Below are 11,586 nucleotides of genomic sequence, written 5' to 3'. Positions count from 1 at the left end.
TGAGGCAGCTAATGCGACGTGCTTGTGAGTATGAGAAAAAAAATAAGCCTCGCGATCCAGTGAGCGACTGTGAGTTGAACAGTCAAGTATGTGGGTGACTGGGTCGCTACAATCTACCCGGTCGACCGGATGGCTTCCATGGACAGGCGCCTTCCTTACAGTTCTTTACCCTTCCCTCAACTTAATGTTCCCCTCTCAAGTGATTGATGAATTTCTTTCACAGTCATCTGTGCCCCTTCGGGAATCTTTGCACACCATGCCGCTGTTTCGCAGTACATTTATGAGTTTGATTTGAAAGTGACCGATCGTTCACACAAAAAATCGAATACCAGCTGAGCAGTGATCGTGGTACGCTCCAACCGTCATTTTTGGTTCATAGGCTTTGTGATCATAAGCCTAACACCATCTGATTGATTGTATGCACTCGAAGTTAATTCAGCCGACTGCGGAAGAATCCGTCTCTGGCGAAAGAAGAAATTGTCCAGCCGTCCCTTTTTGTCCGATTATTCTATTTGTTGTCCTGACGAATGATACTTCCAACAAGAGACTTTGTTCCACTCCTCCGAGTTGGTCATCACCGGCTAGGAAAGCGACATCTTTGTCACGTTCTTTGACACTTTTTTTTCTTAATCAAGTTTTCCGTATCCTTGTCTGCAAACATTTCCATTCCTCCCTCTAGCATTGCAATGCGCTGGCGTCGGGAGACTCTTCGTATGATGTTGTACATGGGAATACCATGCGTCGCCTTCACCATGGCAAATCTACCATTTGCGTCAGAGACCAACATTCATTCGATTCGCCTATCGTACTTTAAGCGGACTGGGGTAAGTGTTGAGTTACCGGAAATTTTGGGGGAATACTTTGCAAACATGTTCTTCCTGTTTGTACTTTAGTTTCGTCAACACTAGATAGTGAGAGGGGGGTGGCGAGATGGCTCAAGCGGTTAGAGCGCGAATTTACTGACCAGAAAGTCCGTGGTTCGAACCCGAACTCTGCCTCTCAACTTCCCCTGCTTGGGTAACGTGGCGGCCATCGTGCTTCTTGCGGGTGACATGGTAGCTAGGCACCGGAAGGGTGTTACAGGTGAACAATAGTGACAGACTATTTCGATCCTACTTTAACAAATTCATAAAGTACTGGTTAATCGGCCTTACAAAACCCCACACCCAACTGTGTAGCTAATTTGGATCAATGGTTGTTGAGTACGAGACTGCTGAACTGTTTAGCGCGCTTAGGAAGCGAAGAGTGCGCACACGAATGATTATCCCGCGTGGATAATGTCCCCTGGTTTGGTGAAGAAATGAAAGTGAAATCATTTTCAGGTAACTCCTGGCACTCTGTTGGATACAAAAGTGAGAAAAACCGGAATGACAGAGTCTAAAATGTTCTCCTTGTGCTTATTCTAGAACGACTGCTGTCTCTTGAAACAGTTCCGCAGCCGGCGAAGCAGGAGTTGGTTGGAACGGAATGATTTCACGCTCACATGATTCAAATCCCCAGTCCAGTGAATCATCAGACACAATTATTTTAGTCTACTCAGCTAGCTCTATCACGTGATGTTACCATTTTGAGAGAAACCAGTCTTGCGTCCAAGGACGGGGAACGCCCTCAAAGGACAATATCCCATGACTGTATCCGGTTTTCGGAGAGGAAATGGCTATGCAGAACCGGATATTGTACTGGATTTCACACAAGCGTACAAGCATCAGCCTTTCCAACTCGATTGCATCTTAAATCAATAGGTTCATTGCTTCCAGGCTTGCACTTTGGAATGGCAAGTGGGCGTAGGTCAGGCGGGTTTGTGGATTTTCGTCTACCGAACTCCGGAAAACCGAATACATGCAGTTAGGAGGACCTCTGATTTTCCTCATCATCTCCCCGGGGTTTTTTTAAATCAAGTTTCAAACAGTTTTCACCGTTTTCCTTGTTATATTTGGATACCTAGATTTTATTCATTATGTAGTAACAGGGACTGACCTACGTGGCTGACGACCAACATGTTTCTGTCCTTCACTAATCCACTTATCTTCACTAAGTGGAGCAAAACACATGCGAAACAATAGGTACTTACACAAAGGCTGCTTGGTAGCAGCGATGTCCAATCGAGGTGTCTCCATCTCTGCGTACGACTCTGCTGGACCAGAGGTTTTGCGAGAATAGAACAGGCTACTGACCCGTTATAAGTAGTCTGTTTTCTTCGATAGAAAAATTCACTTTGTTGCCCACTCACTTTTTAGGTCGATCCCTTCCCGAAGGAGCGTGAGTCGATCGAGGAGGCGCGCAAGATACAAAATCGGTTTCCATTTCTTGCTTATAGAAATGAAGATTGAACCAATATCAGACATGTACTTTGTTTTCTTGTAGATAAATTTGTGCAGATAAATGTACCACTTATTGGCGATTATTTTATACGTAAGCGGGTATGGGAATCCTCGTGTTTGTGACTCTTCAATGGAGAACAGCGGTCTTTGTCCAGTAATCGTCTCTTCAGGTCACATATTCTGAGATTTTGGCTTCTGAACTCCCCTATTCATGGCTGTGACTGCCCGAGTCTTCGAATAGTGTCGAACAGCACGTGACTTGGCAGAAAGCCATGAAAGAGATCACGAAGAGTGTGAGTGTTGTTGGTGTTGTACGCCTTCCAAGATGGGGTCTCTGTGACCCCGTCTGTGCGTGGCTGGAGACTTTGAAAGAGATGGCGGCTAATCGATGTCAGTGGCGTTCGTGCTGTCAGTTTCTTTCCAGATTGTCTGATTGAGCGGTTGGAGGTGTAGGCACTTCAGAATGCTTGACATAGGCCAGCACTAGGTCCCCTGCCCAACCCACTCTTTTTTCTCTTCTTTCCACTGTAGGGATTTTAATATAATATTACATATATAACTAGACGAACCTCATTATTGTACGGCAGTGAAGCATCAGTGCTAACACTGATTTTACTATCTTTTTTATTATTGTTAGTTGTGTATTTTTTTTACGGTGTCGAACCGAACCACACGCTCTGAGAGTCTGTTTCAGTCCACTGAAAGTCGATCTATGTTAGCTATTCCATCCGTCTATTCTCTGTAATTCGAGCTTCTACTCGTCATTCTTTGTGTGTGCGTAGACTCTGGACAAGTCAGCATAGCCATTGTTTTTTGGCGTATTTCTGTGCATCAGAAGGTCACCCTATCTAGGCGCCTGTACGCCGTATGGGTTTTCCAGCACCCTCCGTGACTTGGAACGTCAGAAAACAGCAATCATGGCGTGGCAGGGAACCGGGAAAGTTGTGAGCACCAATGGGTCAAGATCATCCCTTTGAGGGACCCCACCTGTAACCCGTTTTGCTTGGTCGTTGGCGTCTTTGATTCTCACCCCACAGTCATAAGGTGCTGGTTTTCGAAGCTCTTGAAGTGGTATAACATGCGGTACACTTTGATGAAGTCTATAAATACAGCATGGCTGGTCTACTCGTGTTCCCTCTAACCACACCGTGATTGCTGTCCTACCAACAAGTTTGTTTTGCAATATTGTCCGCTAACATATCCATGCTTATCCTGATCCAGTGTGCCGCAGGAATAAGGGTGGGGTCCAAAAATGCTTAGTTATTCTTTCTGAAGTTTCAAAAGCTACCGACGTTTGACAAATGTGACGTGACTGTCACCTTTTGGGAACGGTCCTACCGAACTCGTTCCTCACTTCCCAGCAATTTTCCTCAGCTGTATCGAATCGCTCCGAAGTCATTGATTGTTTCAAGGTAGATGTGACCTACTTGAATACCATTGGTTACAGTTCATCTGGTCTGGGCTAATGGGTGACCAGGAGCGGTCTTACTTTTGGCGTTCAGCACCAGGTATTTTCCGGGTGTCAGCCTTCTTTCCGTTTATTGATTTGTGCATAGCATTGGGCTGTTGATTGCTGGCAAGTCTACCTTGTCTCCTCTGTCGATTTATTTAGGCGTCCTCGCCCCGTCGTCACCCCTTTGCAATCAGTTCTCAGCAGTTCGTGCTTAACACACCGGTTTTTAATGTTTTTTGAAGTGAATCCAAGCTGTTTTTCTTCTGTATCTGAGACGACTTGATGACAGTCAAGGGGATCTGCGTACGAGTCTAATTTGGTGACGTTGAGTAATACCTCACTCCGTCGGTCTACATTGGACAAGTGGCCGAACACGATAGGCGTGGTTTGAAACAGGAGATGTTCGTCACAGGTCACTCGGCATATTTGCCATGCTACCCGAAGGTTGCACGAGGGCTGGGAGACTGCCAGGTTGCCTAAGCCCAGACAGGAGAAGTCGAGAGGCAGAGATCGGGTGCGAACCACAGACCTTCCGGTCAGTAAATTTGCGTTCTGACCACTTGGGCCATCTCGACATATCCCAACTGATTGGTGGGAAAAACTTGTTTACTGAACGCTAACTATGTTGGTTTCTTAGACGGCCAACGATGTACAACGAGCAGGTGCCTTTGGTGTGCTGTCTGTTGCTTGTGGACACAATTTTTTTCTGAACCCGAGGCAGGCTGTTATGGGGAAAACACCTTCTTAAACAAGATTTCGCGAAGCCAACAAATTGTACCTACATCGCATTGGATGTTCCTACGGTAATTATATTGATCTCGTGCACTTTCCGATCATGGGATGCTAATCGATTTGAACAGGTCGAACTCGAATTGTCAGAATGCTAATCAATAATCTCAGCTTCGGGGGCATCAAATGAAACCTATGATTTCACGGATTATAGGTAGGAGCAAAACATCATCAATCAACGGTGTACGAACACTAACAGAACAAGAACAATTCAAGTCGGACCCCAACAGCTGTTCGGAGCTCGTTGCGTCAAATGACTGACCGGAACTCACTAGTGTTCTGTGCATCAGACATTGTTCATATCACTGTTTCAAGTGACTATCGGACACAAGGTTTCACTCGCCTTATTGTCTATGCTAAGGTAGATATAGTTGATTTCCTTGGTGTAACACACTACTCATAAGGTTGCTGAAAACTCCCTGACAACCCACCACTGGTTTCGCCCTCTTCGGGGCTAGTCGGGTTTCTGCCAAATCGTTCGCAACCGGTAAAATGTACTCATCTGCAACAGGAAACTCAACTGAATCTCCCGTTTATGACTGCGCCTAACTGATGATCTCCAAGAAGAGTGAAACAAATCATGAGGTGTTGAAGTTCTCAGCAAGCTCGTTAGTAATATATTCGTTCGATAAAATATGCAACAATTTGGGCGACCTTGTGAAGCACATTCAGTTAGAAAAGAACATGAATGGGAGATTTGGTTGCGTGGTCCGTTAAGTTCCAACTTGTTTATACAGCAACACAGTTTGGTGCTTGGACCTACTGACTGAGTTGTGCTGACGCAATTATACAAGGTGAGAACACACCTGATTGTTCATAGGATCGCTAATTCATGAACAGTAAACCTTGAGTAAAGTTGTGGCGCTACCTTCTTGGTGAGCTTCTTGAGGACTGATCGATTGGGACAAAACAACAAGAACTTACGCCTTATTTTCTGATTACCGCGTCTAGTGTTTATTTGTTTTCGTCTTGCTGTTCGACAAACACCAACGTTGAACGAACTTTTGGCAATGTTTCGCCTTCTCATACACTGGGATTGATTGTGCTTAGCTTTGGCGCCTAATTTCACAATTCCTTGAAGGGACAAGAGGTATAAAACACGCGCCAAACAACAGCTTCGTTTGTTCTGGTGGCAAGCAAAATGAATCTTGTACACCAGACAACGCTATTTGTCCTTCTAACCTCCTCGCTGCTTGCTTCGGTCCTGTGCTGGTCTAACTGCCGTGAGTCGATTTTAGCCTTACCTCAAATTTGTCTATCCTCTGTGGCTGACTCAGTTATGGACTTTGATCTGGGCGTAATCGGTATAATCGAGAGAGCTTGATTGTGAGACAGAACCACCCAGGGCTACACGCAGTCAAGCAAACCCGGGTTTTCTTGGGATCAGATATTTTTATCGACGTTCTTATGTAGCCAGTTTTCTTTAATTCACTGAGAATATGCCCAGTCATTTTCCTAAAAGTGCTCGCATTATCATTGCAAAATCGTCAAATGGTTTTGTCGATCTTCAATTTTTTTCGCACTGAAGGTAAATTTTTTGGTGATTCACATTCTCTCACGACGTTCTCTCTCTCGGACAAATTTCTCCTTTAAAAGAACGGAGGACATTTAATATCCTTGGTGTAAAACAATCCTAAACTAAGCGTAGCTCGGTCTGTTAAAAGTGCCACCAATAAGTGGGCTAATAAATAGTATGACTTCACATTGATTTTTTCATATGGCAATGATATTTCGGTGAACAAGTGGTTTGTCGCAAACTTGTCGTCACCAAATTGGGCAAAGTTTGCATTGGTGGGTATTTGTTGTATAGAGGTATGCGCTCGTTTGTAGACGGGTTCCCAGAAGGGGTGACCTTGGGTTGCTATTGGTTGCCTCTGTGAGTAATTCTATTGGTGGATTCTCCACTGGTGATCTGGTTGGCCGGCATCCAGTTGGTCCTTGAACTCTGAAAGCCCTATGAAGATGGTTGTGAGCCCTTCAGATTCAGCCGCATATTATCACTACTTTGACGACAATGGGCGAGCTTTTTGCCCGTAAATTTGGTCTCACCAAGGTTCAAACATTCATTGCTGGTTATCGCAAGCCTAGAACGATAGCGTGTTTTGCACGTGAATTCTCGCAATACCAGTGACAATGAAAGTCGCTGTTCGTTTCTTGTGTTTAGCACTATTTTGAAAAGCTAGTTAGCGCTACATACTCTTTATCTGGTTGACTTCCTGTGTCTTAGATTTTTAATACTAAACTATAGTTAGTAGCGATTATCGGCGTGTTCCTCATATAAACACTAAACTAGTGTTTTTGGCATTGGGGCGATCGTAATCATCATCACTATTGACAGTAATCCATCAGTAATATATATCGGTGATTACATGCCATTTAGAAGTACGGAAGAAGGTCCTAGTGAAGAGTGAAAGAATAGGGAAGGGTAGGGGATTTGTGCGAAGACGCCCTATATCCTTTGGGAAAACGACCAAGCATTACAATGCACACATTGCAGCGTCATATCAGAGTAAGGTGCCATTTGGGCGAGACGGATCAAGTGGTTAGAGCGGGACTTTACTGACCGCAAGGTCCGCGGTTCGAACCCGGCCTCTGCTCCTCGACTTCCCCTGTCTAGGCTTGGGCAATCTGGCAGCAGCCCAACCCTTGTGCTTCCTTCATGTGGTGTGGGAGCTAGGCACCGAAAGGGTGTTACAGCTGAACGGCGTTTTAAGACGTCATTGGTGGAATCACCTGAGCGTCCTTTGCGTCGAGTGCACAACGACAGGCGTACATCACCTAGATACTCCAGCTTTTGCTGGATGTATGTGCCATCCATAGAACTGGTCAGCCCGGACCAAGTCAACGCGGTTCGCGTGCAACTACATAGAAATAGGATTCTTGTTCTCCACAAGACGGCTGTAATACGCCGTCCATGAGGACGAATATACTTATATTATAGTGAAGTTGCACTTTTTCGACAGCATCTGTCTTGTGAACTGATTGGGCCGCGATTGGAGGATGAATGGCGCTATGTCCTGTCTAAGTGAGAACAACTCACACTGCTGATCAGGCACTCGTGGTTAAACGGTTGTGTTCAACCACTGGCCGGAAGGTTACGGGTTCGGAGAGGCGCACTGTGCTGCTCAGCTGCACTGTGCTTCTTGACTTGTCAGCATGAGTGATGAAATCACTCGAAATCGTTTCGTCGCCAATGGAGAAAACGTTATCATTGCGTGCCTACGTGATTGATGCATGTAGAGGGCAGTCAGCCCCACTAAACCTGTTACAAATACGCCAGTCCCAATGAAATACCAATTTTTCCCAAGGTGGAATAAACAAAAGGTGATTCGGCGTTGGTCGCCTCTGAGGTTTGAGGACCGCCTGGAGAAAACTCTCGTTGGTGTACATTCTAGATAAACTACAGGTCATGTTCCACTGATCGATATGATTCACGACCGACACTCTGACTGTTGCGACTAACCAACCTACCCTCCTACAGGTGGTTTGACACCCCCAATCAGGACTTTAGTTAGAAGGCTGTAAAAAGTCAGAATCTGAGGCGTCGCGATAGAAGCCATGAGATAAAATTTAGCTGCGATAGATGTATGCACTGATCCCGAATAGACCGAAGTTTCTTTGCAATTTTTCGTATGATTTTCCGGTGTAATCAGGCGTACGATTAACGTGGATCAATTTTTCGTCAGGTCCGTCGAGATTTTCTGGTTTACATCGTCTTACACCTTGTGATGAACATCTTCTACACCAACTGAGTGAGCGAGAACCTACAAAGCGCACGGGATTTAAACTAGGCGGTAGGTCTGTCGTTTTAAAAAGCAATGAGGATGTCCAAAACCTTGAGCTGTTATCTGTTAAGTCCAATATTCTGAATAGTACACCACTTTCACTAACGTTTAGAGAACACCTGAAGACGTTGAAGTTACGCTGCTCATACGCAGTGCGTCTCACAACAAAAACGATACGACGAATCTGGCAGACAATTCCCTCGAAATTCCGAACGTCGCCGTTATTATTGGTTGCTGATCAGATTACTGATAGGTTGTATGAGCTTAGCAATCAGCTCGCGAACGTTCTGTCAACAGACGAGGTGATATCGCCAGTGCATGAATCGGGTTAATTATTTTTTCGTTTAAATTTTCAAAATCTGGATGCTTGTAGTATTTAGCTGATGAAATAGAGGCGAACGCACTTTTCCGCAGTCAAAACGTACTACTCACAAGGTTGCTGAAAACCGTTCGACATCGTACTGCCATTTCCCCCTTTCTGAAGCTCACTAGTTTCCTGAGTTCCCATCAACCTCATAAAATCGTTCAGCTGCTGCACCCTTTCGGTGCCTAGCTGCCATGCCACACAATGAAGGCACGAGGGCTGGGACACTGCCAGGTTGCCCAAGCCTAGAAGGGAGAAGTCGAGAGACAGAGGTCGGATTCGAACTGCGAACCTTCCGGCCTATGGAATGAAATTTTGGTTGAAAAGTTCTTGATAACCTCACATCAATAGCAGCCCCAGCTGAATGCTAAACTGGCTTGGTCACTATGCGTAGCAAGCGTTGATGCAAAAATCTTCGGTAGTGAGCTAGATCCTACCTGATCGGTTGCCGCAGTCGAGATGCCCAAGGGGGGCAGACGTTCGCAACGCTGCGAACGTCACTCGTTAGCACCTAATATGCACAGCGTATGGACAAAGGTTTGACGCGGAGGTGCAAATTAAAGGCGAGGTGGGAATGCACTGCCCATTCTATGTCAGGACCGAATTCTGAGGTTTGGTTGAGTAAACTGAGTAACCCAGGTACCAGTTATCTTCACAGCCGTACATCGAGAGGCCTCCTGTGCTTTGTGTAGCGCGGTCTGTCTGACATATATGAACTATTCGGGTTTGAGACTACCGCGACAATCGATTCGACTCCACGTCGGCCGCTCACCAACTCACTTACACCTTTGACTGAGCACGGACTGATGATATCCTGAAGCATCTGTATGTGCCCGATCGAATCTGTTTAATAGATCAGCAACGATCAGCGGAGCCTTCTAAGCCGAAGTTGACCCTTAGGAGCATAAACCAACACGTGTTGCACACCGTGAAGCTAGCTTTGGGATGTTGGCTCAGATGACGGGTGCCGGACGTCTGCAGCCAAGAGTGTCATGGAACTGCCGCAGGCCGCTGAGGTCGTTGGTTGTTGACGGATGGTACACCATATCCTATGTCACTTAGGATTGACCAGATATAGACTAGTTCCTCTGAGGATCACCACGATCGCGTGGGCAGATTCCTGATCACTGTTCTCAGGTTCAACTACTCGACCAATCCAATCAGGTCTGATAAAATGTTTATTAGTCTATCCTCATAAAAAACGACCTTTGCATTTCAGCGGATGATACCACTCGATGGGTGGCAACTTTCAGTATGAAAGACTGCAACGAAACAAGCTGCAAGTTTGAAGCCGGTTCCAGGATCAGTGGCCAGATGAAATTTGACTTGGGTAAGAAATTTTGAAAGTAAAATTTCCTCCTGTCGAGGTCGTTTTTGTTGGCGAGTTCAACCAGGCCATCAGTTTTGGTAAAAAAGATCGGCTTTCGACGAAAACTGTCGTGAAAGACAGCGCGCGCATTTGAATGATTTGTTTTTCACATCACTAAATTGCATGCCCCCCCCCCAATTTAGTCTTACCGTTGTTTCGTTGATGTACACAGGAGATGTCAAATTTGACCACAGTTGTGTCGGTTGGCACCTGGCGAATGAATGTGGCTAGCGACTATTCATCTACGTAACTTCCATGCACAATGTACCTCGGTGGACCGATTCCCAGACTCTTCTTTGTTTGGCGTGTTACCTTCCGCCTGAGAAAACAATTTCAGTTAGGTTCCCCCTTCAATGGCTGTGTGAGAAGGTACATGAGGGTTGAGCTCGAAACTGCTCACTGGTTGAGTTGCCAAACTACTGACCAGAAGGTCCGTGGTTCGAGTCCCACTTTTGCATCTCGACTGATCTTGTCTAGGCTTGGGAAGTCCTGCGGCAGTTCAGCCCTCATGCCACCGATTCGGGTGATGTGACAGCTAGGAACCAAAAGGGTGTATTGCAATTTGACCGAACTCCAACTCGCTCCACAAAGTGATAGAGTCCGTCAACATGCAATCACGTGACATGGATTTCGTTACTGACGTAACGAGTGGCGCTACACCCACTATAGGTACGAGCTGATCAGATTGTTGATCGACCACTCGTGACCAAACGGTTGACAGGTCGCGGGTTCGAACTTCCCTGGAATTTCTTGATACGTACACCGTTTGCGATTCCCAACAGGGATGGAACAGCTCTACTGTGTTTTCCTCTTCAGCATACGCAGGATAAAGCCTCTGTTGAAGGGCTCTCTCTGGATGATGTATCTGTTGGATGCTGGGACGCGCTGACACAAATCTGTATTCTTATCGCCAACCAAGGAAGATATGGATGTATCGTTTTCATGGGATCAGTCTGGAACACGGTGATTTTACTTTCTGGATCTTAGTTCATTGTTCTTCCACCCCACAGTCTGACGTCTGACCTTCTTTTCTGAAGGCACTTCTACCGAAGCCAGTGGCTCGGATTCGAGGACAACGTCTGACTCTTAGTGTCTTGCGCACTTCGGGTGCCTTCTAAATCATACTGGACTCTTGTCTGTCACGGTCAGCTGTTAATATATATATATATATATATATATATATATATGTATATATTAACTAGTCGGACCTTATGCCCATTGCTCCCTACAAGTTGGGAAGGAAACCTATTATTATTTCATTAGATATTTTCCACTGTTTATAACATTGTCCTCTTCTCACGCAATCCACACTACTGAAGATCGCACAATGGCAGAGCGACAACACGTTCTGTTATGCTGAGGGAGACCCACCTTTGGGCATCGCATCAGACTGTCATGCATGGTTGAGACCACAAACAGCATCACACGTAGGCATGGACCTAGCAGTTACCATAAGTAGCAGACGTGAGCGGCGACGCATAGGGTTATCATGATCTAGGGTTGTC

General features: G+C 45.8%; 1 protein-coding gene across 1 annotated transcript in view; it reads left to right on the top strand.

Moving 5' to 3' along the window:
• T265_04486 (hypothetical protein) overlaps positions 1-11,586 on the top strand; it is a gene marked incomplete at both ends in the record, with an annotated part of 23,581 nt that overhangs the window by 869 nt on the left and 11,126 nt on the right. The window contains 3 exons of the mRNA XM_009169235.1: positions 636-824; positions 2,238-2,259; positions 9,932-10,042. Coding sequence (XP_009167499.1) covers positions 636-824; positions 2,238-2,259; positions 9,932-10,042 — 322 coding nt within the window. The remainder of the gene's footprint in view (positions 1-635; positions 825-2,237; positions 2,260-9,931; positions 10,043-11,586) is intronic.

The sequence above is a fragment of the Opisthorchis viverrini genome (genome assembly GCF_000715545.1).
Source record: "Opisthorchis viverrini unplaced genomic scaffold opera_v5_76, whole genome shotgun sequence".
Classification (NCBI taxonomy): Eukaryota; Metazoa; Platyhelminthes; class Trematoda; order Opisthorchiida; family Opisthorchiidae; genus Opisthorchis; species Opisthorchis viverrini.
Note: the sequence above shows the minus strand (reverse complement) of the source record. Positions and strands in the feature narration are given on the sequence as shown.